General features: G+C 47.1%; 3 protein-coding genes and 1 long non-coding RNA gene across 8 annotated transcripts; 2 read left to right on the top strand and 2 right to left on the bottom strand.

Moving 5' to 3' along the window:
- Window positions 1–1,737: 1,737 nt before the first annotated feature.
- Window positions 1,738–6,654, top strand: IFT22 (intraflagellar transport 22). Of its 2 annotated transcripts, none has more exons than XM_032947344.2 (5): window positions 1,738–2,699; window positions 3,708–3,790; window positions 4,258–4,347; window positions 4,965–5,283; window positions 5,824–6,654. In XM_032947344.2, the coding sequence occupies exons 1-5, from the start codon at window positions 2,661–2,663 to the stop codon at window positions 5,851–5,853; spliced, it is 561 nt and encodes a 186-aa protein (XP_032803235.1). In that variant the 5' UTR covers window positions 1,738–2,660; the 3' UTR covers window positions 5,854–6,654. The 2 variants fall into 2 exon arrangements, with proteins under 2 accessions (XP_032803235.1, XP_032803234.1); XM_032947343.2 differs by having other exon boundaries at window positions 2,015–2,699; window positions 4,965–5,167.
- On the bottom strand, window positions 6,135–8,180 carry LOC142919947 (uncharacterized). Its single transcript, XR_012938587.1, has 2 exons — window positions 7,546–8,180; window positions 6,135–7,109 (listed from the first exon to the last, which is right to left on the bottom strand). It is a non-coding gene; the product is annotated as an uncharacterized LOC142919947 (long non-coding RNA).
- On the top strand, window positions 6,992–13,188 carry LOC116939204 (uncharacterized). Its single transcript, XM_032947339.2, has 6 exons — window positions 6,992–7,121; window positions 7,805–7,858; window positions 8,175–8,377; window positions 10,730–11,430; window positions 12,523–12,596; window positions 12,932–13,188. Exons 1-6 carry the CDS (start codon window positions 7,049–7,051, stop codon window positions 12,940–12,942), a joined length of 1,116 nt encoding a protein of 371 aa, XP_032803230.1. The 5' UTR covers window positions 6,992–7,048; the 3' UTR covers window positions 12,943–13,188.
- LOC116939203 (tectonic-2-like) lies at window positions 12,898–26,871 on the bottom strand. 4 transcript variants are annotated; one of them, XM_032947334.2, is made up of 18 exons: window positions 26,643–26,871; window positions 25,485–25,595; window positions 25,253–25,335; window positions 21,530–21,680; window positions 20,472–20,572; window positions 19,783–19,985; window positions 19,162–19,327; window positions 18,767–18,902; window positions 18,419–18,481; window positions 17,782–17,922; window positions 17,572–17,652; window positions 17,362–17,445; window positions 16,965–17,082; window positions 16,380–16,489; window positions 15,359–15,506; window positions 14,730–14,873; window positions 14,043–14,131; window positions 12,898–13,305 (listed from the first exon to the last, which is right to left on the bottom strand). In XM_032947334.2, the coding sequence occupies exons 1-18, from the start codon at window positions 26,713–26,715 to the stop codon at window positions 13,205–13,207; spliced, it is 2,103 nt and encodes a 700-aa protein (XP_032803225.1). In that variant the 5' UTR covers window positions 26,716–26,871; the 3' UTR covers window positions 12,898–13,204. The 4 variants fall into 4 exon arrangements, with proteins under 4 accessions (XP_032803225.1, XP_032803226.1, XP_032803228.1 ...); XM_032947335.2 differs by having other exon boundaries at window positions 26,650–26,870; XM_032947337.2 differs by lacking the exon at window positions 26,643–26,871 and adding an exon at window positions 26,428–26,572.
- Between the last annotated feature and the right edge of the window lie 54 nt (window positions 26,872–26,925).

The raw sequence follows: 26,925 nt of genomic DNA, 5'->3' as shown, positions 1-26,925 counted from the left end.
TAACTGACGACATACCACAAGCATAAAACCCATTTACATCTCGTCATTTTATCTTGCGAGTGCTCAAGAATTGTCACCAGTGTCTCGAGTGTGTTCATAAACGAAGATCGACAATCGCGACCACGGTTCGCTCAAACCAATACCTGTCGCAATTTTATCAGTGTCCCTAACTTGTTACAGACCAATTTAGACCTTATTGGTCACCCCGTGCCCCTTATCTCAACGTTCATCCTACAAAGTCCCATCACAAGAGATGAACAAAAGTACTCTTTGGTTCTTTCGATAAAGTCACGTAGAAATAAAATAAAACATCGCGACGTTTTATTTCTCTCCTTGGTGCTTTCGGTAAAGTCACATAGAAGGGAAATACAAATAAAACAATACAATTCTTAAGATGTTTCGGCCACAACACAAGCAGCCGTCCTCAGCTCTGTTTCTTCACCTGAGGACGGCTGCTTGTGTTGTGGCCGAAACGTGATAATTTTTATTATTTCCTTTCTACGTGACTTTACCGAAAGAACCAAGAAGATGAATCCCTGCAGTCACGAAAGCTTCAGATCAAGATAGAAACAACACATTTCTGCGCCCGTATTGAAACGGCTGTATGCCGTATGGACCTGAAAACTCAAATGTCCCTGTACAAGAATACGGGGGCTAAACCGCTCTGGTTTGACACGGCTTGCAAACCGTTCTGGTTTGACACGGCATGCAAACAGCTCTGGCTTGACACGGTATGCAAACCGCTCTGGTTTGACACGGCATGCAAACAGCTCTGGCTTGACACGGTATGCAAACCGCTCTAGGTTGACACGGTATGCAAACCGCTCTGGTTTGACACGGCATGCAAACCGATCTGGTTTGACACGGTATGCAAACCGCTCTGGTTTGACACGGTATGCAAACCGCTCTGGGTTGACACGGTATGCAAACAGCTCTGGTTTGACACGGTATGCAAACCGCTCTGGGTTGACACGGTATGCAAACCGCTCTGGTTTGACACGGCATGCAAACCGCTCAGGTTTGACACGGTATGCAAACCGTTCTGGTTTGACACGGTATGCAAACAGCTCTGGCTTGACACGGTATGCACACCGCTCTGGTTTGACACGGCATGCAAACCTTTCTGGCTTGACACGGCATGCAAACCGCTCAGGTTTGACACGGTATGCAAACCGCTCTGGTTTGACACGGCATGCAAACCTTTCTGGCTTGACACGGCATGCAAACCGCTCAGGTTTGACACGGTATGCAAACCTTTTTGGTTTGACACGGCATGCAAACCGCTCTGGTTTGACACGGCATGCAAACCGCTCTGGTTTGACACGGTATGCAAACCGCTCTGGTTTGACACGGTATGCAAACCGCTCAGGTTTGACACGGTATGCAAACCGCTCTGGGTTGACACGGCATGCAAACTGCTCTGGGCTTGCATCGGGTAATGATTCGGACATCGAGCGTGGCTTTATCGGCTGATTCTGCGCTTTACGTGAACTTGCTAAGTGGCGTCGCGAGCGTTTAACTGGACAGGCGGGATGAGTTATCGCATCGCAGGACCGGGAGGGATATAAAGTTCGCCTCGCCTCCCCCCGGAGGGAGACCGGGAGGGATATAAAGTTCGCCTCGCCTCCCCCCGGAGGGAGACCGGGAGGGATATAAAGTTCGCCTCGACTCCCCCCGGAGGGAGACCGGGAGGGATATAAAGTTCGCCTCGACTCCCCCCGGAGGGAGACCGGGAGGGATATAAAGTTCGCCTCGCCTCCCCCCGGAGGGAGACCGGGAGGGATATAAAGTTCGCCTCGACTCCTCCCGGAGGGAGACCGGGAGGGATATAAAGTTCTCCTCGACTCCCCCCGGAGGAGACCGGGAGGGATATAAAGTTCGCCTCGACTCCTCCCGGAGGGAGACCGGGAGGGATATAAAGTTCTCCTCGACTCCCCCCGGAGGAGACCGGGAGGGATATAAAGTTCGCCTCGACTCCCCCCGGAGGAGACCGGGAGGGATATAAAGTTCTCCTCGACTCCCCCCGGAGGAGACCGGGAGGGATATAAAGTTCGCCTCGACTCCTCCCGGAGGGAGACCAGGAGGGATATAAAGTTCTCCTCGACTCCCCCCGGAGGAGACCGGGAGGGATATAAAGTTCGCCTCGACTCCCCCCGGAGGGAGACCAGGAGGGATATAAAGTTCGCCTCGACTCCTCCCGGAGGGAGACATCCGTCCCGCGGTGGGTGGATTTGACCCACGACTTGATGACGAATAAGCAAGCGGCGAATGTGCGGTTGGCGAACGCGGCCGCCCGCTGTCCGCGAAGACGAATGTCGCCGCGCCGAACGAGGGCGACGCGTTTACCTTCACCATAACAACCGGGCACGCGCACGTCGGCGCAATTTTCATGAAGTTTAAAATCATTTTTTAGTATATATCTCTCTCTCTAAACGAATGCGAGCGTAGTTATTACGTTCGTAAGTTTGGGGCGCTCAAATTCCGAGTAGGCCCTACGGGGAGTTGTCGAGACCTCGGCGCTCGGATAGTTTTCTCCCGCGGGGTTTCGGCGCCAGCCCCTAGCGGCGCGACCTGCCGAATGTGGATTTGTGTGTTTTTTAAGTTGTAAAAATTGTGCTCGTTCTGGTGGGTCCAATATCTCCTGGACAAAACAAAGCGTCATGTTTAAAGCCAAGATACTGGTGGTGGGTCCTGTAAAGGTAAGTACAGTACACGATCTCGTAATGCAGTACATACTATCGTTTCACAAATAATGATTTGCAATTGTTGAGCGCTGAAGTGCCACCGTATGTCAGCGTTTTGCAGAGTTCACTTAACGTTTATGTGGTCGCATACAGGGTGAAGGTGATGTTATAGCGGGTGCAGCGAAATGCTTGAGTCGTCAGCTCCACAATACAATAAAATGCCGAACAAATAAACAAAAATTTGAAAAAAAATATTTTAAAAAAATCACGAACTCAGCTCCAGTAATATATAACGTAAATGCATACACTTTACAGTTATGTAAAACGTCTATGACCAGTTCACCCAGCCAGAATGCGCCTATACTTTGAAGTTTCTTGGCTAGGATATTAGTTGAACGGGTGACCTGCTGACCCACCATGCACAGACAGATTGCCAGAGGGCTGCGGGGCTACCTGGTGGGCAGAGCAGAACAAGTCATTGTTGACTGTACTTCTGTACGCCCACGTATATGATCATCCCCGCCTTCGACAACCCTCACGAACCAAGGCGTCGCTCAGTGGTTGCACAGTTTCACGGTTGGAAGCCAGCAGCCGCCCTGATTATTATTGCTGGGGGTACATATTAACAATAATCATGCTGCTGCTACCACCACGCGCTGCCGGCTTCTTCACGGTGGACATTAAAGATGCCCTCTGGCGTCGTTCGCAAAAGCAGGCCACAGTGTACCGGCATCACGGTACAAATTGGCCCTGTTGTGAAGTGACCTACACATTATAATGCGTCGTAATCATTGCCGCGGACTGGCAGACTGATGCCCCACACGGTTAAACTAAATGAACTTAGCACTTGAACGCGCGGTGAAATGTGGTCAGATAGCCCAGGTGTGGAGAGGCCCGCATCCGGCAGTGGATTGACAAAACGTGCTCTATGTGTAACATGTATGTTCCCTTGAAGACATCACCTGCAACGGAGATCCATGTAAGATGTTGTGTCTCGTGCCCCTGTGTCTTCTCCTACGCCAGAGCGGCAAGACGACCATGGCGAACTTCTTAGGCGATGCCACGGAGGCGGTGGGGGGTGAATACAGCCCCACGCAGGGCGTGCGGTGAGTTTCACAACTCTCCTGCCTTATTTACTATGCTTGTAATCGGTCCCGAGAGCTGGGCTGTCTGAATATTTTAAGGCATCGATTACTCGCTAAGCGGATAACATGAAAATAGTTGGGAGAAAAAGTTTAACCTCTGTTCGTCAACAGTGTGCCACTCGACGAGAAGTAATGAGCAGAGTTTTGGGACGTCATAAAAATCATCCCTTAAAAGAAAACAAGAAAATCTTCACTCTAATTGGGGTTTAATTTCAGCTGGGACTTTACGGGTTGGTTACCCGAACAATATATATGCACTTGGCACACCACATCCACTATACCTCGCTATGGCTCTGGCTGCGGCTGCTAGTCATGTGCTGCCTCCCGTTCTTTCAGCTAACTACAGAGTATGGTAGCCATGACTGCAATAATCTGTAGTGAGATTGTCGATTGCCTGTGTCTGTGATGTTATGTTATCAAACATGCAGCATCCTGGAGTTTGAGAGCGGCACGGTGGACGTGAGTGGGAGGGCGGTGACCTGTGAGGTGGAGCTGTGGGACTGCAGTGGAGACATGAAGTGAGTCCGACAGCCCCACTGTATGGGCAAACCTCACACGGACTAGGTTACTGGAGGCCGAGGGGACGACCTCCATCATCAAGACTCAGGAATAGGAAGGGAACCCACTTGGTGCCGCCAGGAGGCGCCCCTCGGAAGGAAGCTTCCATGGAGATGCTGCCAGGAGGGACGGGACTCCTAAGAAAGGAGTCTCGTCAAGGAACATGAACCATCACGCGAACTCCGATCGTTCTCGCAGCGGCTTTTGGCGAGCCATTGAACAAAGACAGCCACTGAATCGCGCGTGTTGAGATGCGCTTCTGCAGCCACCTGAAATGCTCTTCCTTCCGATATTAGGAAGCCACTGGAGCAATGCCGTTTTAAATCTAGATTGAAAACTCGTTTCTTAAGAACTGTTTTTTGTTGGTTGTCTTTCCCCCACACTTCCAATTAGCACAGTTGGCTATGTACGGTGAGAAATAAGTTAAAAGAAGCTTGCCAGGAGGGACCCTGGGTATTGGCGCTTTAGGATGGATGCTGCTCTACACCCTGCCTCGGCGTATACTCCCACGCTTGACTTGATGCGTGGGGTGCCGGATTGGCTTTGGGTGAAGTGGCTGCAATGCTCATGCCACCAGGTTCGAGGCTTGCTGGCCGGCGCTGCAGAGGGACGTGAGCGGCGTGATGCTGGTGTTCGATGCGGAGCAGGCGAGCCACGCGCGCGAGCTGGAGGCGTGGCACACCGCCTTCGTCCTGCAGCCACGCCTGCAGGAATCGCAGTGCCTGCTGGTCGCGCACCACAAGCCTGGCAGTGACGCCAGCCGCCCTTTGCCGGGCCTCGGTGAGCGTGCCGCTCCACCTGGATTTTACGGTGTTGGTGGTGACAATAATGACGCATCGCACTTACAAGCCAGTGCTTTGCATGTGGAGGTTGGCGGATCATGCCACGATTATCAGGTGTGTAAAACACTCACTGTGGACGGCAGAACATCAGAAGCTCTGCTTGCCTCTGTTATTTATCCTTATGTTTGAATGCACCAAATATCCATAGTAGTGTTCTCCTGGGAAAGTCTCGAGACTTTTGTGGGCAAAGAACTCCTCTTCATCTTGAGCTGTTTATGCACTGCTGGATGTTGCCATCTCTTGCAGTCCTATGGTACTCCTTCAGATGAACTGTTTTAATCACTCAATATCTGCAGCAGTTGTTTTGCCTGGCACATCCTCTACTTTGGAAAAGGTCTTCCTTATTATTTATGCGGTCACATTTAGGTCCTTTATATACACAAATATTCATTTTTTTTGGTAATACAATCCATTCTTCATATTGATGGAATTGCACGAAGATGAAAATGCCATGTGTAATGATCATAAAGCCTGAACATAAAAATTGAGGGACAAACCATAATTTTCTCTTTCAAGGTCGCATTGTCTGAACTCTCCTGCACATTCACACACCCTCCTCCTCTGTCTGCCCTGCTCCCTGTTACCCCACAACAGGGGTGGCCCTTTCCAAGCTCCCGCTGGTGATATCCGATCTGGAGGAAGCACCGGAGAGCCTGAGTGAGGAGTTCCGTGCCTTCCTGGGGCGGCTCGTGAGCAGCATGTCCGACAGCCGTGACCGGGAGGAGCTGTCTATCGTGGGCTCGTGAAAAAAAATCTACTATAATTTTCTTTGGCAAAACCAGCCCACCTCCCTCTTGAGTTGCCAAGCCATCCAGAGGTACACAAAAACCCAGGACTAATGGGAAGAAGAATTTCAAAAATAACTTGTTAAATTCATTGTCTTGAGTGGTGTATTTTTTGCGCAGCTGACAAAATCCGAGCCTTATAATGTCCCAGGAAGACGGATAGATCTCCCAGGACCAACTACCTCAAAAAGAGGTGCTGGGAAAAATCAGGACAGGTGGAAACCCGACCCCCAACTGAGCACACACCTCTCATTGGTACGGTCTACAACAGCAACTTTAATTTGTAACGTAACCAACATCGTCGAAAACGAGGTTACATGACAAGGATGGGAGGGAATGGGACACTTGCTGGAAGAAATACATTGAATATCAGAATTAAATTAACACTAATGTTATGTTTTTGTGTTGACAATGGGAGTGTGAAATCTGATTCAAATGACACTACTGAGGCACTGTCAAAGGGCGTATTTTTTAGTGTGTACTTTAAAAAATGTGCTTTGGTGTCATTTTCTCGAACAGATCGATCTATTTGTCATACGTACGTCAAGACAGTTTTGATTTTTAGTGATGACGTTCATGATCGCCGTTTTGTTTTGTCTTCTCGTTCAGAATTATAAATAAAGAGAAAATCTTTTTTTAAGCTTTGTTGTCGTGTTCAGTTTGTAAACGCGTGTCGCATTGCTGTAATTTTGCGCTACCAAAAAAAACACAAAACGAGTGTCAGCAACATTCCTTGCATGGCAGAGCGGTAACTGCGAGAAGAATGCCTTGTGGCCCGGGAAAGCCTCAGGCCTCGGAGAAGGGGCGTGTGTCTTTGACACTTGGCCAACTGGTCTTGAATTTAAAACTGTCGTCTCCTTAGAGTTCATTTCAATGGTGAGCCGACGTAACGCCTGTGTGTGTTTGTGTGTGGTCCAAACGAAATCAAATTTAGTGCAGTTTTTTTGTCGAGTCTGCACAGGCACAGTCACCTGACGTCAAGGTTTTGCGTGTGCCCAGTGCTACGTTGTCTTCTTTTATTCCTCGCCGATCCAATGAAGTCCAAGATGAGGATATTCATGTTGATCAGCCTCTCCTGTTGGATTACTGGTAATCCTGTGGACGGACGTGAGTAAAACGCACGCAGATTCTAGATTTGAAGTTTTCGTGACTGCAATGATCCATACTCTTTGGTTCTTTCGGTAAAGTCACGTAGGTAAAAATACAGTTAATCAAATCACGACGTTTCGGAGGCAACACAAGCTTCCGTCATCAGGTGTAACTAGCACAGCAAAATTACCCTATGTAATAATCTCTTATTACAAATATCTCCCTTTACAGTAATTTTGCTGTGCTAGTTACACCTGATGACAGAAGCTTGTGTTGCCTCCGAAACGTCGTGATTTGATTAACTTTATTTTTTACTTACGTGACTTTACCGAAAGAACCAAAGAGAATGCACACAGATTTTAAACGTTTCGTAATCTGTGATGCCACCAGTGATTGCACTCAACATTCACGTGCATCTGTCGGATATGTGTTCAGGTTGTACCTTGTGTGCTTGTTCTGCATGGTGTCTCACGACGTTTTGCTACATGTGCTGGAGAGGTGAATTTAAATCTGGGGGGGGGGATATATAATGGAAGAATAGGTTAGAGTGTAGTACCGGATGGCTTTAGCACATGGAGCAAAGCGTTGGACATCATGCCAAGAACAACACTGACCAACCTGAAAACATCAGATAGCTATGTATATATATAAAACTGTGAAAACGTACGTAGTAGTAACATTTGTGCGTCTTGTGTTTACAGAGACAGCGGCTGCTGCAGAGGACTGCCCATACCCGAAAATCTGTTCCAGCTCTGGTAAAGTGCTTTGGTTCATGAGCTCTTGCCTTGAATTCCCAGAGGCACTGGGAGCCCAAGTGAAAACTTGACAGTTGTGTTTGTTGCGGGACACTTCATTGTAGACGAGACAACCCTGAACCCATCGCATGCCACCTGCCGATCGTCTAACCGGTGGACTCATTTGTACTGCCAGGCAGGCAGAGGAAGGGACATTTAATGGACATTACAACTGTGGTGCATGTGAACTGAACTTTTCACCGAGGCAGCAATCATTTGAATGTATTTGCCTCGAAGCAATAAACTCTACGTTTGTTTTCCTATACATTGCCCACAGAGCCGCTGAACCCCGTGGTAGTGTGCGGCCCCTCCGAGATGACAGTGCTGCTGAGGCGCTGCGTGCTGGAGGCCCTGGGCCACACCGGCGCCGACCTACAGCTGTTGAACCCGGCTTGTGCACCGAGCGCAGCCTGCTATGCCGGCGAACCCTACGTGCGCTTCTTGGTGCCGCACGACAACCCCTGCGGCAGCACCCTGAGTGTAAGGCGAAGGGGGGTGCGGCAGGGAGGGCTTAGTGGTACCACAGAGGGGCTGTGTCGCGATCGGCTCGCGCACGCGACAGTGAGGGAAAAAAGTATTTGATCCCCTGCTGATTTTGTACGTTTGCCCACTGACAAAGAAATGATCAGTCTATAATTTTAATGGTGGGTTTATTTGAACAGTGAGAGACAGAATAACAAAAAAATCCAGAAAAACGCATGTAAAAAATGGTATCAATTGATTTGCATTTTAACGAGGGAAATAAGTATTTGACCCCTCTGCAAAACATGACTTAGTACTTGGTGGCAAAACCCTTGTTGGCAATCACAGAGGTCAGACGTTTTTTTGTAGTTGGCTACCAGGTTTGCACACATCTCAGGAGGGATTTTGTCCCACTCCTCTTTGCAGATCTTCAAGTCATTAAGGTTTCGAGACTGACGTTTGACAACTAGAACCTTCAGCTCCCGCCACAAATTTTCTATAGGATTAAGGTCTGGAGACTGGCTAGGCCACTCCAGGACCTTAATGTGCTTCTTCTTGAGCCACTCCTTTGTTGCCTTGGCCGTGTGTTTTGGGTCATTGTCATGCTGGAATACCCATCCACGACCCATTTTCAATGCCGTGGCTGAGGGAAGGAGGTTCTCACCCACTATTTGACGGTACATGGCCCCGTCCATTGTCCCTTTGATGCGGTGAAGTTGTCCTGTCCCCTTAGCAGAAAAACACCCCCAAAGCATAATGTTTCCACCTCCATGTTTGAAGGTGGGGATGGTGTTCTTGGGGTCATAGGCAGCATTCCTCCTCCAAACACGGCGAGTTGAGTTGATGCCAAAGAGCTCCATTTTGGTCTCATCTGACCACAACACTTTCACCCAGTTGTCCTCTGAATCATTCAGATGTTCATTGGCAAACTTCAGACGGGCATGTATATGTGCTTTCTTGAGCAGGGGGACCTTGCGGGCGCTGCAGCATTTCAGTCCTTCACGGCGTAGCGTGTTACCAATTTTTCTTGGTGACTATGGTCCCAGCTGCCTTGAGATCATTGACAAGATCCTCCCGTGTAATTCTGGGCTGATTCCTCACCGTTCTCATGATCATTGCAACTCCACGAGGTGAGATCTTGCAAGGAGCCCCAGGCCGAGGGAGATTGACAGTTCTTTTGTGTTTCTTCCATTTGCGAATAATCGCACCAACTGTTGTCACCTTCTCACCAAGCTGCTTGGCAATGGTCTTGTAGCCCATTCCAGCCTTGTGTAGGTCTACAATCTTGTCCCTGACATCCTTGGAGAGCTCTTTGGTCTTGGCCATGGTGGAGAGTTGGGAATCTGATTGATTGCTTCTGTGGACAGGTGTCTTTTATACAGGTAACGAGCTGAGATTAGGAGCACTCCCTTTAAGAGTGTGCTCCTAATCTCAGCTCGTTACCTGTATAAAAGACACCTGGGAGCCAGACATCTTTCTGATTGAGAGGGGGTCAAATACTTATTTCCCTCATTAAAATGCAAATCAATTTATAGCATTTTTGACATGCGTTTTTCTGGATGTTTTTGTTGTTATTCTGTCTCTCACTGTTCAAATAAACCTACCATTAAAATTATAGGCTGATCATTTCTTTGTCAGTGGGAAAACGTACAAAATCAGCAGGGGATCAAATACTTTTTTCCCTCACTGTATACGCCACGTCAGCATCGTCAATCGTTGTTTTGGCCGTGGTCGATCCACTATTGACTGAAGGTCTCCCCAAACCACTGCCATTTCTCAAGGTGGAGATGTCATGAAGGCCAAAAGCTTTTGATGCCACCACACCTCGGGTGTTATAGGCTGCTGAGGGCCTATGTTGATAGTGCAGCAGAATCCAATGCTGGATGATACTAGTCACATCTATGCTCCACGCGTTCAACCTGCACTGAACCAGCGTGAATTACGGTCAAATAACCCTCATGACCCACATGGTGTGCGAGGAGGCCCTCATCTAGCAGTGGAGTGATGATGGCTGTACATTATCGGGCAGTGATATAGCGCGTTCTCAGCTTGTTGCAGAGGTTCGCAGTTTGAATCCGGCAGGCCGCCCTGGTTAATATTGCGGGTGACAGTGGATGTTAAAGATCCGTTGCCGTCCATCGAAACGAGTCGGCCACTGTGTGCCAGCATCATGGTCCAAATTAAATTGCAAGAAAATAACTCAATTCGGATTACACAGAAGCGTCGCCCCCTACTTTTAAGCTACCAGAGACGATGTGAAACAAAGCACCTTAATGGTAGCTTTGTTCTATAAGAATGGTGCGAATATCAAATGTCGTGGGTTATATATTTTTCGAGACATCCGTTTTTCTGTGATGCCCCTTTTTCCAGGAAACAAACGCATCCATCGTCTTCAGAAACGCCGTGTTGAGCGTTGAGAACGTGGGCGAGTCGTGGCGAGCCAAACGCATCCATCTCGAGTTCTCCTGCTCCTATCCAGCGGTCGCCTCGCTGAAGCTCGGGTCCCCTTCTAACACTGTCCCGCCAGGATCTATGCCACAGGTCAATTTGGGCATTGTGCCAACAGTACAATCGGTGCCCGGAACGACCACAAAATCGATTGGTCAGTTACCTGTTTCAAGGCAGAATTCCACATCGGTTCTGAGACAAAACAACCAACCGGTGCTCGGAACGACCACGAAATCGGCCGGCCAGTTACCTGCTTCAAGGCAAAATCCCACATCGGCTCCGAGACAAAACAACCAACCGGTGCCCGGAGCAACCACGAAATCGGCCGGCCAGTTACCTGCTTCAAGGCAAAATCCCACATCGGCTCCTAGACAAAACAACCAACCAGTGCCCGGAACAACCACGAAATCGGCCGGCCAGTTACCTGCTTCAAGGCAGAATCCCACATCAGCTCCGAAACAAAACACCCAACCGGTGTTTGGACAGACCAGCCAACTTGGATCTGGACAAAATAACACAGCCAGTCCTGGAAAAACCTTCCAAGCCGGTTCCACAAGGGCCACACAGGCCCAGTTTAGTGGCATAGTTCCAAAGAATGCTCTCCTGCTTGCCTTAAATGGACGGTAAGTTTAAATGCAAATCGAGAATAACTAGTTTAACACGTAGGCTTTCGCGACCAATATCATCTACGAGGTTTTTGGGTTAGATCGCGTGAATATATAAATGTTGTGTCGTTAAAACCCGCCACCACCCGACACAGCCAACTAGTACGGGTTGTCACGTAAACAGAACATGCCATCTTCTAAATTTATTGATGCGATCTAACCCAAAAACCTCTATTATGGACGAGAATAACTATATGGGCAATTGTCAAAGGAGATTCTGCTCATGTAGGTTTTAGTGGTTGTGATGTATAGTTCTCCGGTGTTTTCAGGTTGTACGGCATTGTTGTTTGGCGTGATGTCTGACGTTTTGCTCCACGTGCTGGGAGCTTCAGGGAGCTTCCTTCAATCTGAAGAAACTTCGAAAGTACATGGAGTGAAACAACGGGCATCATGACAAACAACATGCGGTGCAACCTGAAAGAGCGTAGGAGAATGAAGAGCTGAGAGGTGTTTGTGTAAGAAGGGGAGGTGGCTGAGGAGTGGTAGTGTAGTGAAATGGTTAGTGAGCTGAGCTGCGACCCGAGGTAGATTCCTGCTCATGGCCAACACCAGTGACGATCATCTGAACTGATCCTGGGCCTTCCCAGGATCAACTCGGCTTGAAATGAGTAGCTGGTGCGGTGTGTAAACATTTCCATTAGGGAGACGAAAGTGGCCAGGTGTGATGCTGATCACCCAGCCGTTCGTGTGCCGTGCCGGCCTTGATAGGTGCTCGCAAACAGCACTTGCCCCAAGTCTGTTAAGGCTATACGAGGGGGGGGGTATCTTTGTCGGTGTCTCATTCTGCTTCTCTTCTCGCACTGCTCGGCATTGAAATTCCCACCCATCGTCTCTTTTCCAAAAGTTCTTAATTTAAGATAATCCCTTGCGATGGAACAACCCATGTGCAACACAGTCCCATGCACCTTACTCAATTCAAGGGATGCATTAACTCTCATCTGTCGTACCATCAATGGTGCTAATTCATGCTGGCCCGCTGGTGCTTTGGGTCTCTGGACCTTTGTTCAGTAACTGTGATTTTTATGAAGGTGCTCGTCTTGTTCTTCCCAGCTCGTGTAGAAGCACTCATGATCCCGGCGCCCTGCTGCTCCTGGCGAGCGTTTTGTTCACACTCATCTTCGTAGGTAAAGAATTGCACTGCACATGCAGCGTTACAGCGGCTGTTGTGGCCACGTGAGATGTATTGGTCAAGAGTACCTTCCAGTATTTAGCAGTGCAGCAAAAAGGTTCACCAACCCATCTGTGCAGAGCTTACCATTTTGATGCACTGGTATGCATGGGTTTCCTCCCATGAGCAAAGCAATTATTTTAAAGTGATTGGCCAAACATCTTCAAGTAGGACTCTCCTGAAGAAGTCTAAAGACTGAGGCTTTTCTGGATGAATACATGGCATTGTTTTACTACTTTAATAATAGTATAAACATCTTTATTAAAAAGATACCTTTTATTTACTTTACAGTACAAAAATGAAGCTTCAAGTGGACAAAAACACTGGAACAGTTCTCCTTATAAAGCATCCTCATTTGACGATACTGATTAGGTTTATATAAATGCACACACACAAAACTTAATTTTTTACATCACCAGTAGATTTGTGTAAACCGTGACAATTAACCTTTAAACATATAATTTAAACGATTTATCCCAATATCTCAATATCCTCATAATAAAAAAATGACAGAAATTATTATCGTTTATTTTTTAACTCTAAAATAAGGGCGACGGTTGATAGTCACGTAAATATCGCATGCCATGGGGCTGCCAGGAGCCCCGCCAACACAAACAGCAGGACCAGGATCATTCCCTGGGCTATTGCGTATCCGTTTGGGTGGCCTAGTGTAGGAAAAGCACAAATATGGTGAGATACAATTAGACCTGAGCTTATCACACTGGAACACAATTGTAAAATATCACTGCATGTATAATTATAAAGCACATTGATGGCCAGTGTTCCCTTTGGAACAATACCAGAGTGGGCCCTCTAAAAATCCAGAAAATAATTGCAATTCGTGAGGTTTACATTAAAGATCGCTCAACCCACATAAGAGGCACTGGGTGTTTTTTTTTAAATGTCACGTATAAGGAATCTGCTGCCCTGGTGTAAAGGACAACACATTGAACTTGCAACACAGAGGTTGCCGGTTTAATCTCTTGTCACGACAGTTTAAACAATGGTGCAACGTTTCATAAAATCCCGCAACCTGTCCAGCTAGCAGTCTAAACGTGTGCACCACCACGGTCAATTCAGCAAGTGGCTTGTGGTGGGTTAAAGTGTGGGTACTTTTGAGACGCAGGCCAAATACCCTCTATAGAGTGGCTCTCTTGAGCTCACCCTAATGGAGGTGCATCCGCCAGCTGTAGCGTGGGAATGCAATTGCAGGGCTACACCTTTTTACTTTACATCTAAGACCTTACCAAATGTGTGTGTGTGTGAGCGCGCACGTAAGCGAGCATGTGCTTCACGCATTGTATTCGTATACTAATGTACCAGCCTGGGGTAAAAATTGCAGCTGTGGGCATTTTAAAATCTGTAGCTGAATAAATCGACGTACGGACAGGGCCGTGCCTACCTTTATACGTGGTGATGAACGGAAGGGCGAGCTCAGGCCAGCACACGTCGTTTCGGCTGCAGTCAAACTCCGTGTAGTTGAGTTGAAACCTGGTGTGGGGGAGAAAGACGTGACCGCGGCCCTGGATTCCCATTTTGATGAAACGGCCGAAACACATTCCGGATGCTAGCCCGACCTCCAACCCTAACCAAATAACCACCCTCAACACCCTACTCGTTACCCTACATCTAGCACTATCCCACGATGGCCTTCTTCATGTTTTGTTCGATTTTCAGTTTTGTTGTCACACAAACATCCTTTGTCAAATAAAGAGAAACTGTATTAAAAAAAACTTTCACATTTCACATTTGACCATTGCATCACCTCATCACCTCTTCGGGGGTCGATATTCCACTTTGGGAAATTCTATGCAGAGCCTGGCCATCTCCATCGCAAGGTGGAATTTTAATCGCTGTCTCAGCACCACCAAATGGAGATGACCACCATCCAATGCTTGTTTAAGTGTGGGGACACATTAACTTTTTTCACACCCTTGTCTAAATGTTACCTGCTCTTCTCGTGTTAACGTTTTACCATTTTTCTCCGAGACGCATTCAGAAATACAGCTGCCTATGTTCTTGAATGGCTGGGTGGAGTGAGAAGGAGATGGGAGATAAATGAGGGTAGTGGGTAAAACGACCCCAGTACCTGGTCTGCGGGGATGTCAGTGTCGTGGCCACGCGGATAAACTCCACGGAGCTGGTGAGGGGGAAGGACTGCAAAAACGACGTGTTCACACACGCCGCCCCTTCGGCGCCGCTACACGACAGCTGCCACGTCGCCTTGCTCACACTGGGGGTCAGGACACATCGTGCGAGGCCGCGCGAGTAACACTGCTCCACTGCGCCATGCTCACACGAGCCCTCCGTGGGTTGCAGAGTGGCCATCAAGTGAATGTAAGCCAGTCTGTGCACACCTTTGAAGTTGTATTACCATGTATGCATGCATACGTGATTTTTGCCAGGTAATGTGGATTCCACCTATAAGCAAAATGGTCTTTAAAATGAAAGGACTCGCCTGATAGACAGTATTGAGACCCGGGGAGACCATTCTGGATACATGACGTATTGATCACGTTTTTTTACCTCCAGCAATCTCACATCCGCACCTCTGATTATCATAATTAGCTACGTACAGTGCAAAAGAAGTTCAACATAGATACACAGCTGTATGAGGGCAAGGCTATTAGCTGCGTGGGTTATAAACGAGGCTGTAATAGCTTAAGGCAGCAAGGGAAGCACTGGGCTGGCGGGTAAGGGTGCGGTGCGATCAATTACCTGACTTGCACATCAACTATTTCCATCTGGGGCTCCCTCTCCACGTTTCCCACCATGGCGGTGAGCACGCGGATGTGCAGGCGAGCCGGCACTTCTGCACACATTCCACGCCTCTCGGTTGAGTTTACTGAGCTTTCGTTTTTCAGGGCTACAGAACAGAGGTCACAAATAATCGTCTCTGCGTTACCATGGAACACAGGTGAAGCTAGTCTCCAAGCGCTGTGCTGCTATTGCCTCGGACCTGAGTGGGTCGGTCTGTGGTGAAGTGAATCGGATTCGTGCATTCAACCATTTCTCTCGTGAAGCCTCATCTGCAGGGTGCCACTTGCATCACTTATAACAAGGCTGCATTTCATCTTGGGCACATATGTTCGCCTCAACCCTACCACATCAAACTATTCTGCAGTTTTCTCATCACGAGCTGATAGTTTAAGCCTAATAGACGATGCCGTGGAGACGTAATTAGTAAGTGCAAAGTGAATGAAAGGTCAGCGAAAATAGTATTTCACCGTGCAAATCTAGAATATGCAATCAATGTACATATAATATGGGTAAAAAAACAATGTTGCCAGACTCCTTACCCACACCCGTAAACATATAACTGCAATATGCAGTCCGCAGACTCGCAATTTAATCTCAGATCTATTTCAAGATCACCCTCACCATCTTCAAATCCTTGACGCGCTCGCCCTTGCCGACCCCTCTCTTATCACTCTACTCCCCTCCACGCATTACTACTCTAGCAACAACGCCACCACCCTCAGTGGGAAGTCGCTCATTCTCCTCTGCTGCCACCCCCCACCCACAGTCTGAAACTCTTTCCCCAGCCGTCCATTTTGTCAACTCCCTTCCCCTGTTCAAGGCCTGGCCCAAAACCTTCCTGTTCTCCACGATAAAATATGGGCACCGTTTCTGTACAACATCCTGAGGTGCGGTCACATTTAAATGCTCTATAAATGCAAAGTGTAATTGTATTGTATCATCCTCGGTGCCAACGAGTCCAGACACTGCAGCAACATACCATGTTTGTCTAAGCTGATCCACTCAGTAGTGTCCTTGGGGTTGGAGTTGCCACGTCGGCCAACAAAATTTGCAGAAACCAGGCGATGCCATTCCTGCAGGATATTATGCCTACAACAAACAACACAATTGTTACAATGGCATCTATCATTGGGCACTTTATCAATCATTCACATAAAGAGGTTCTGTATCAACGTCATGAATTACAAATTTAATGAATACTTCCATTTTCATCTCATTTGCTGCGTGGTTACATTGTGGGCAGCAGAAGAAGTGTGACATATTAAACCATTTTTGTACTGTACTATGCTCCTGTATCTCTACTGTCCACCTTAACTAACCCGCACCGACCAGCATGGTGAAGTATGGTCAAGTAACTGCCACAATCTGAATATCGTGGGGAGGCCCTCATCCAGCAGTGGACTGACAAAAGGTCTATTCCATACACATTGCTGAGTAGAGATCACATTCATCACCATTTGTTACTGTCTATTACCATAAATAATCACAGTTGGGTGATCGTTGCAGCATTTAATAATCATGGTAATATGCGCGAGACATCAAATAATTCACATTTAGCATGCACCTGATGTCAGTGCAATTATTCAGGTCGAGAAATCCAAGGCGGAGGAGGCACCCGGATATTGAGTTCTCGCCGAACTTCACCTGCGTCGTTTGGGCCTCGGCGCACAGGCTGGAGCCCACTGATATCACAGCAGAGGAGAGTGCGTTATGTCATCGCACAATACGAACTTTTGCCCACGCAGCTGTTGTGATACGAGATACGCGAAGCACTTTTCTCAATGAGCAGCGTTTTAACATGGGCCTCGCGATCAGTCCAAAGCCTCCACTGCTCTTCGACGTGTTATTGGGTTGTACCGGGCATACATCGGACAGCAATTCGACACAACCGGCAAAAACCTGGTACAATTGCTCAATATTTACATTGTTATATCAGGGGGGAACCAGGAAGAGGCACTCACCAGGGTACCAAAGGTGGAGTCCCTCAGTTAGGTTGACACTCCCGTTTTTAACAGACGTCAACAGCGGCTTGCCCACTAGGTATCCTTTGGAGGGAAGGAATGATAACAGTGAAACATTTTAACTGATAAGTGACTGAAAAAACATAAATGTGTTCTGTAAAAGTTCAACCTTCAATTAAATAAATTTCACAAATATGCGTAAGCACCCACCCGGGTTTCCAGACCGAGGTGTAATCTGCAATCCGTTGACAGGATTTATAAACTGCACAGAGAATTCCTGTACCAGTGGGGCTGGAATGCAGAATAATCACAACATTCAAACGGTGACATTGAAATATTGAGTGCAAACAAAATTAGTGCATCGATAACTCTCATTGAAGGTGTCCATACAGTAAATATGGTGCGTGAGGATTTGCTGACCGTTGTTCGTAAGACTGACGTTCGCCAAAGTTATTTTGGCATGAACGTGATACACCGAGAAGTTCTTCCAAGTCACCTCGTAAGTCACAGCCACCACCGCGTTAATGCACATTTTGTCCAATTGGTAGGTCGGCAAGCATTCTATAACAGGATGACAGGGACAAGACGGGCATAAATGATCCTGCATGTGCATCGATCACCCACATATGCTGGCACACCTTTTTAATCCAATGCTTCAGAAGAAAAGGTAAATGGTTGAGAGATCACATGGATTTGTAATCCAGATGACAATATCCATGCTTTGTGCCTCTGTGGACCTGCTACAGTAGTTGCTACACATCTGCGATTGGCGCAACACCTGACCAATCCATTGTATTCAATTTAAGTCCAGTCATAGATTCTTTTGAGATGAAACACGTGGCAAGGGGAGGGGATGTACGGCCTGCCCTTATTTCAATCATGAATGCAAGTTTGGTAATATTTTTGTTGGCCAGATGGATGTCCCTATTGTTATTTTATTTATATATCTACTTGTGTATCAAATCACAACTTAGCCAATACATCCACAATATATCAACATGATGGAAATGGTGGCTTCTGCGTGCTGTCAGCCTTGCGCATACATCTGAGCACCAACCTCGTTCAGCGAGCTGCATGGAGGCTCCCAGCACTGACAAAAAGCACGTCTTATTGTCCACATCTGTCAACGGCAAACACCACAATTAGAAACACGCACATTTGTAAACGGCATTCACCTCTGTATGTTTTCTACCCCGAGTGTGAAACATTTTATTTTCCAGCACTGTGCAGCTAACGAACAATCAAACCCGTTACTTTGCGTGTTTTCTTGTTGTGAATTCAATAGCTGGCACCTTCAAATAAAGGAAACATGAGTCGACTGCTCAAAGAATGGGACCCAGGCCCTCTCTAGCACGCGCGGTGATAGCGTGTTGCCTTGGAGTAAAAGTTGCAGTGACATTTTTACCTTTGGAGTAGGCGTCAATGCTGTGCAGGTCGCTATTTGTACACAGCAGTTGAAGCGGACCCAGCACACAGCGAGAGGTGACGTCCTTCAGGAAGGAAATGGGGGCTTTCTGCAAGCAGTGACCAGCCAGCGTGGCCTGGCCAATGAAAGCCAAGTAAAACAATTTCTCAAAACATTTAATTTGCTCCCCTAATTACTTGAAAGCACAGGTAGCAGGCATTTGTGAGCACATGATCAACATTAGTTGCTGGTGTTGTGGGTTGCTGTTTGTAAATTATATTTTTCAATTTAAGTAGAGACTAGTGCATATCATGTGATTCACATGAACTCGATCAGATTGTCTCGAAAAACTCAAGCTCATGTGAGTTGAGCGCAATGTATATTTTGAGCTTTACCCGCGGCAAGGTCAAAAGACGATTCTGGGCTCGGCATGTTGGGCTGCCCTGCTCCATGTGGACGTTTGTTGATGAGCAGGGGGCGTTTGCCTGGCCTGTTCTCTCCTTGGCAAACGAAGGGCTCGCAGGAATCTGGCCCAACTTTGTCTGCAGTGCATCTCTCGTCCTGTTGGGTTGATGGAATGCATGTTTCTCGTCAGCCTCATGCCTGCATTAGCGGCACCACCACTAGAACATTGCAATATTATGGAATGGGCGTATCAATTGCTGATTCTCAAGATGCTCTTTGTGGCTCATTTGTTGACTATATTTCACCATACTGGTCAGTGTTGGTCGGTAAAGGTGGACAGCATAGATGCAGAGGCATACTAGCACAATACAACAATGCATTTTTTCTGCACTTATTTCGCTGCCCAATACCTAGCCCCCGCAAGCCCCAATGACAACCTTGTGCAGTGGTCACCCATCCAAGCACAATCCAGGCTCAACCCTGCCTTAGCTTTGAAGATCTGTTGAGATCGAGCACATTCTAGGATGGCTTGGTTATGGGCCAGTCTTAACAAGTTTCTTGGTTTACGTTATGTCCCATGCTAGAAATCTGGAGGGTGGGCGCAGGCTCACATTAGGACGGGACTGTCGGTGTGGAAGAGGCCGAGCATGGGGCTGTTGGCGGCGGGCGACTGCACACACAGGAACGGGAACCAGTCCGGGGCATTGCGTGCCTGCTGCTCCGAGCACAGGTGCTCAAATGGCGGCGACACAAGCCCCCCAAACACTCCCGGCAAGCACGATGAAAGCATTCTGCCGTTTTCCATTGTGCAAGTCTGTCGCATGGGAAACAAGAGAGTGGCAAGAATTATTCATTGAAGATAAACATCCATCAGGGAGTTGTATGTACATTTGAGAGTATGTGTGTGGTCCGTTGATGAACTGAAAGAGAGAGGCAGTCAGTCACTGAGGGAAAAAGGTCTAAAACTGGTGCAGGGAGGGTGTGGATAGCACTGATAGCTAGAAGGCAGTTTCCGACTGTGGGGGGAGCAAAGGAGAAGTACTTGGTTGCTGGAGTTGAAAGTGCATGGAAGGGAGCAGAGTGACATTACATGGGAGAGGTAAGAGAGTAGGGGGAGAGGTAAGAAAGTAGGTGGAGAGGTATCGTTAAGTGAGAGGTATGAGGTGTGGACGGGATTAGCGAGATGAGAGGAGACAGGTTAGAGCGTGGAGTGGAGCAGAGAGATGAGAGGGGAGAAGAGAGGTAGGCAGGATCCTGCAGCCATTCACATTATCCCAGTGGGGGCGATGAGGGCACGCACATGATCACAGCAGCAGCCGACGTCACAGGCCTTCTGGGTGAGGTCGCAGGGGCACATGCTCAGCGGGACGTACGCTGGGTTGGGCAGCCCCGTCACCAGGGCTGTAGTGCAACATAGGGTGTGTTGTAAGATTTTAACAAAGCCTCTCTAGTTACTCATCACACAAAATTGCGCATCATATGCTACCCTGTTCCACCACACTTTGGGTTAAATTACACCGGCATCCAAGTTAGAATTCCAACTTGTAACATGCAGTTTTCGCTCTCCAAGAGACTGACCCAGAAGCGTGAGGAACCACAGACGAGCAGGAAGGCAGCCAGGCCGTGAACTGGTGCTAACAATTGCCCAAGCTCTGCGGTCGCCTATATATCTATTAATGTTTTACATGTGGGAGGAAATCGATGCACCCAAAGAAAACCCACGCGTGCAAGGGAGCAACACTCTTATCCCATTTAGATGGAACAGGTGGAGTCCACATTTGCTCTACTGCCTTCTGGCAAACCAGGGCACAGCAGCTCAACACCCTCCGGCCCTCACCTCCACAGTGCTGGGTTACAGGCCTACGCCACCACTGCCTGACAAGTTATAGATATGCATCTATCCGTTTTATGAATTGTCACAATGCTAAAAACAATATATAACTGTGTGGGTGCTATGAATCAAACACACATGGAGCATGCATTGTGAGCCTAAGAATACATTTTGATCGATAAATTGATTAACCATCACATTCCCAACAAACTCCACCAGGCAGTGAACACTTCCAACCAACAACATGGTCCCACTCTATGCCTGTTGGTAAAAGGGTGGCTAGGACTGGTTCAGTTATCACTCGACACTGTTATTAGCCATGGTCAGGAATCGAATTTAGGTCACCATGTTAAATAGCTATGGTCAGGAATCGAATTTAGGTCACCATGTTAAAAGCACAGTGTGCTAACAACTGTCACTGCTCCTTTATTTAACAACTACCAGGGGGTGAATTGTTACATGTTTATTGGCTGTGCATGAAGGGGGTGTGGGGTGGAATTTAGCATGATCTGTGATGCGTTGCGTACAGATGTTTCCATCGATTCGTGCTTCCAAGGGCCGGATGGACACCTGCACCAGTAGGGTGGCAGTCTTGTTGCTCTGACAGCATCTCACTGCCAATGCCTCTTCCACTACAACCTTGGGGTCCGTTGGAATCCGTGTCAGCATCAGGTTAACCTGATAAAAAGATCACACAGTCTCTTTTACACCTTTCCCACTGGCACACCGGAACAGAACCAGCACAGGTCGCTCATGGTTCCAGTTGATTTAGCACTGGTTATGTGCCATGCCAAGCCAACACCAAACTGATACACTGGCCGCACAAGACATCTGAATTTGGCTTGGGGTCAAGCGGGGCCAGCAGCGGGGACATGTGACATCATGTAGTACCGAGAGGACACAGGATCATCTACAGGAGTCTTGCCTCATTCATTGTGTGTGACAGCGGCACGGCTCGGATTCTGCAGTGGAAAAACCTGGCCCCGGTGCAGCTCGGTTGTGTACCGTAGTGGAAAAGATGTAATTGGTGCTTGTTACTTTTCCATAAAACAGCTGGGCTTGAAGCCTCTATTAAGGTAACTGGTCTGGGAGGTTTAAACATTGACAAGATGACTGCTTTGCTACTTAAATATGCAACCCAGTATACATACCCAGTCTATGTGTGTAGAGCTGTCCAACATTAGTTTACAACTTTGTTGTTAAAAGTGATAGCCAAGTATGTTGTGACTTCACTGTGATGTGACTTTCACATGTTTGAATAAAATGCCAATGCAGTGAATACAATGGCTGGTGTGTCTTCAAAAACTCTTAGAATTTGTATTTGCATTGTCCTTAAACACCGACAGTGCCTGATGTTCATAAGCGAGTACCACTTTGTGGGTTGAAGCAAACAGAAGTCGTTCCATGGATAGACCCCCTCGTTCCTGCTTTCACAACTGAACTTATCACCACCGGTTCGGGACTGCAAACAGGAGATAAGCATACTCTTTGGTTCTATTCGGTAAAGTCACGTAGGTAAAAAATAAAACAAAAATCACGACGTTTCGGCCACAACACAAGTGGCCTTCATCAGGTGAAGGGACAAACTGTCCAGCGGACAGCGTTGGAGTGAAAAAAGCCAAGCGCAGGTCGCCTCCTTTTAAGCTGAGGGGGTAAACAGAAAACGCCTTGACAAAGGAAATTAGCATAAAACACACCACTAACAACGCTTGGAATTAGCACAAAATGATAATACACCACCCTGGAAGTTTGGAATGCCACCACCTGAATAAATATACTGCACCACTGAAAATTAGTTTAATGTTTGGTTCGATTTAGAACATCTTTTCAACGGTTGCTTAATCTGAAACCATCTTCTCAGTTAAATTGTGTCTGTTTGTAAATCTGAATTGCCTTGTGGATAAATCTCTGATAACCTGTCGGTTTGCAAAGGACCTTGGTATCAGAGAAAATTATATCGTGATCACCCACAGCGTTGTAACAGTGATCAGCTACGTCAGAAGAATTCGTCTTGCCGTGTTTCAAATCTGATTTGTGCTCGCGAATTCGGTCAGAGACATGTCGTTTCGTCTCCCCAATATAGCAATCACCACAAGTGCAGCTCAATTTGTAAACCCCGGGGTACTGTAAGTCAGGAATGACATCCTTCACGGATGGGATCAGGTCACGGATTTTGTGTACTGTATTGAACCGGACCAGGATCTTGTGTTTGTTTAGGATTTTGGAGATCTTTTTAGTAACGCCTGCTATATATGGTAGTGTGATGGTTTTGACCGGAGTATCAAGTGGTTGTTTCTGTATGGAGGGAGAAACAGCTTGGCGGATGGTACGGTCAGAGTATCCGTTTCTCTTGAGGGCCAGATGTACGTGTTTTAATTCACTGGTCAGGTGGTGTTGGTCCAAAATGCAATGAGCCCTGTGGTATAACGTTTTGATGAGATAATTCTTTTGCGTCGGGTGGTGGTGGAAATCAGGTTTCAAGTAGGAATATGTGTGGGTGGGTTTCCTGTAGACAGAATGTCCCAATGAGCCATCAGGTCCCCTCTCAAACAGAACATCCAAGAATGGCAGCTTGCCATCTTTCTCCACTTCCATGGTGAATTTGATGGCAGGATGTCTGGAATTGATGTGGTGTAGGAAGAGGTTCAAAGCTGGGAGGCCATGTGGCCAAATGACGAAAGTGTCGTCTACATATCTCTTCCACAGGGAAGGTCTGAGGGTGGAAGTTTGGATGGCATCTGATTCAAATTTCTCCATGAAAACATTGGCTATCACTGGTGATAAGGGAGAACCCATGGGGGTACCCTCATTTTGTTTGTAGAAGGTGCCATTCCAAGTAAAGTAGGTATTGGTGAGGCAGTGCCTAACCAGCGCAGGTGTATCGGGGTCTAGTCCATGTTGTACCAAATTTTCAATTATTTCAATGGTATCAGGTACCGGGACCTTGGTGAACAGGGAGACCACATCGAAGCTGACAAGGATATCGTCAGGGGACAGTACAACGTCTTTGTCCATAGAGACCAATTGGGCTGAGTTAAGTACTGCTGAAGAGGTCTTGCCATTGAAAGGTAGCAAGGTAGCTGACAGAAAACATGCTAGCTTATAGGTAGGGGAGTTGATCGTGGATACGATGGGTCGTAGTGGGGTGCCTTCTTTATGAATCTTGGGGAGACCATAAAATCTAGGGGGTCTTGCAGCAGAAGGTTTTAGGGAGGGACGTTTAGTTGGTTCGATTAGGGAGGTCGAACTTGTGATGATCTTGTTGGTTTTTATAGTTAGGCTATTAGTAGGGTCATTTTTTTTTGTAACTTCCATCATTGAGTAGGTTCTGGATTTTGTTGTACGAATCTGTATCCATAATTACAGTGGCGTTGCCTTTGTAGGCTGAGAGGATGACTATATCATTTCTATTTTTTAAATTCGCGAGTTCAGAGCGTTCATTTTTGCTGATGTTGCTAATGGGTTTCTTAGCATTCTTAAGAATAGTGGCTATTTCAGCTCTCGCAACGTCTGCTTGGATGTGTCCTACGCCTTTGAGGGCTACATCGACCTGAGAAATGATATCATCTACAGGGATATGTTTCGGGGTGACAGCAAAATTTAGCCCTCTAGCCAGTACTGTTTTCAGATTGTCCGAAATCGGGGTGTTACTCTGATTAATGACGATTTTGTTAACGTCTAGTTTTGTTATATGTGGGACTGGGTTCTTCTTCGATAGGTGGTTGAATTTAGAAATCAGGTTAGCTTTGCATTTGGCTGAACTAATTTTCAGTGGTGCAGTATATTTATTCAGGTGGTGGCATTCCAAACTTCCAGGGTGGTGTATTATCATCTTGTGCTAATTCCAAGCGTTGTTAGTAGTGTGTTTTATGCTAATTTCCTTTGTCAAGGCGTTTTCTGTTTACCCCCTGAGCTTAAAAGAAGGCGACCTGCGCTTGGCTTTCTTCACTCCAACGCTGTCCGCTGGACAGTTTGTCCCTTCACCTGATGAAGGCCACTTGTGTTGTGGCCGAAACATCGTGATTTTTGTTGTTTTATTTTTTACCTACGTGACTTTACCGAATAGAATCAAAGAGTATGGATCCTTGCAGTCACGAAAGCTTCAAATCTAGAAAGGAGATAAGCACTACTTAAATGCTCCCTTGAGTTTGTATAAAAGTACACAAATATACTGTCAGAATAATAATATTTGAGTATTTATAAACTGGTGTAAATGCTAGGACAAAAAATGCTGTTGAAGTAATACAAACCACTGTAGAATATTGTGGACCGTATGTGACGTTCCAGTTTTCTGATGCATTGACACATGAAAGCAAGGTGATGTCACTCGACTCTGAAAAATAACCGCATATTGACACAACCACCGGCATAGAATGCTCGAATACAATTCTCGCACTGTGAAACGTGAAAAATTATACTGCCCGCGTGAGAGGTGTGCATTCAATTTGCTCGACTGCGACCACTGTATACTTGTTCACGCACCGTTCAAGAGATGCGCGCCGCATGTGAACGATGCTGCTGCATCCGCGTTCACAAGCATTACATCCACAGTGTAGTTTGTCATCAGTATGCTTCGCGGTTGGAATTCCAGCGCTGTTAAAACACACACACACATAAACGTCTTTGGTTTACCTTCATAGCAGGACGGTGTTAAGTTGCGTTTTCATTCATTGAGGCGATGCGGCTTTTTTGAGACGTACAGTACAAACGTGATTTGAAGCTTTCGTGATTGCAGGAATTACTCTTTGGTTCTTTCGGTAAAGTCACGTAGAAATAAAATAAATTACATCTTACTTTCCGGAGTGTCCTGTAATCTGGATAATGCGGTAGTTTGTTTTTAGTCTCCCTCACGTCCACGTTTATCTGATCCGCAAACACTTCAGTGATGATATGTAACTTTTTGTATAGAACGCATGCTCACTCTGACCGAGTGCCAAGTGGATGCTTGCAGACGCACACATCCTCCATGTAATCGCATACCTGTCAACCCCTTTATCAGTGCCTACATTATAACATAACAATTCAGACCTTATTAGTCACCCCGTGCCCTTATAAATCTCAACGTTCATCAACGTTCATCCTACAAAGTCCCATCACAGGGGACAAACACAAATCGACAATCACCACCACTACACTCACCACTACATACCGGGCAACCCCTTATCAGTGCCAACCTTATTGCAGACAAATCAGACCTTATTGATCACCCCGTAGAACCTTATAAATCTCAACGTTGATCCTACAAAGTCCCATCGCAAAGAAGAAACACAAACAAATAAAGACAAAAATTTTTGCCCGTGTTGAAACGGCTGTACGCCGTATGGATCTGAAAATGTCCCTGTACAAGAATTCGGTGTAAACAGTATGGGTTGACAGGTATGCAATGGAATAGACGACTGTAGGTGCATTTGATGTTATTGAGCACCTCATGTAAGTCGATACTGCGGGAGGAGAAATGACCATACTTCACCACGCGCGCTGGGTTGTGCTGAGGCACAATTCCTCAGCACAAGTGCTGTACAACAGCGGGTTTTTGCTGCACTGGATTTACACGAGGGAACATTGCTAAATTACACATCAGATTTACATTAACTACAGCACAATAAAAAAACACACACACAATAGTAACGGCATCGTCACCTCTCACCGAGGCCCGGTCCCACAGATGCAGCAACAGCAGCGCGATTACCCCGAATATCGTCCTGCGAGACATCCCGAGTGCGATATCTCTCACTCTTAATTTCACTTTATTTAATAAACAAATAAACTCCGTAATTAATAATAATAACAACAATAGACCCCCTCAAACGGTTCTGTCCGCGTGTACCCGTGCGGCTCGCCCAACCACCCCGAAGGCTTCCCTAGCAACCACTGGGCCGCGCGAGCACGTGACCGACGATTCGAGCCGCTGGATTGGTGGACG

Source organism: Petromyzon marinus, chromosome 5 (genome assembly GCF_048934315.1).
Source record: "Petromyzon marinus isolate PM22_M1 ecotype Great Lakes invasive population chromosome 5, UKy_Petmar_22M1.pri1.0, whole genome shotgun sequence".
NCBI classification, from domain to species: domain Eukaryota; kingdom Metazoa; phylum Chordata; class Hyperoartia; order Petromyzontiformes; family Petromyzontidae; genus Petromyzon; species Petromyzon marinus.
Note: the sequence above shows the minus strand (reverse complement) of the source record. Positions and strands in the feature narration are given on the sequence as shown.

What these genes read in the sequence shown, in the direction of transcription:
- IFT22 (XM_032947343.2), top strand. Translation starts at nt 2,661, where the DNA reads ATGTTTAAAGCCAAGATACTGGTGGTGGGTCCTGTAAAG. An exon ending in TGGTGGTGGGTCCTGTAAAG is followed by an intron (nt 2,700 to 3,707) that starts GTAAGTACAGTA and finishes CTCCTACGCCAG; the next exon opens with AGCGGCAAGACGACCATGGC. An exon ending in AGCCCCACGCAGGGCGTGCG is followed by an intron (nt 3,791 to 4,257) that starts GTGAGTTTCACA and finishes TCAAACATGCAG; the next exon opens with CATCCTGGAGTTTGAGAGCG.
- LOC116939204 (XM_032947339.2), top strand. Translation starts at nt 7,049, where the DNA reads ATGAAGTCCAAGATGAGGATATTCATGTTGATCAGCCTCTCCTGTTGG. An exon ending in TGGTAATCCTGTGGACGGAC is followed by an intron (nt 7,122 to 7,804) that starts GTGAGTAAAACG and finishes TTGTGTTTACAG; the next exon opens with AGACAGCGGCTGCTGCAGAG. An exon ending in CCTGCGGCAGCACCCTGAGT is followed by an intron (nt 8,378 to 10,729) that starts GTAAGGCGAAGG and finishes CCCTTTTTCCAG; the next exon opens with GAAACAAACGCATCCATCGT.
- LOC116939203 (XM_032947334.2), bottom strand. Translation starts at nt 26,715, where the DNA reads ATGTCTCGCAGGACGATATTCGGGGTAATCGCGCTGCTGTTGCTGCAT. An exon ending in ACCGACAGTCCCGTCCTAAT is followed by an intron (nt 19,328 to 19,782) that starts GTGAGCCTGCGC and finishes TCAACCCAACAG; the next exon opens with GACGAGAGATGCACTGCAGA. An exon ending in GTCTTTTGACCTTGCCGCGG is followed by an intron (nt 18,903 to 19,161) that starts GTAAAGCTCAAA and finishes TTCATTGGCCAG; the next exon opens with GCCACGCTGGCTGGTCACTG.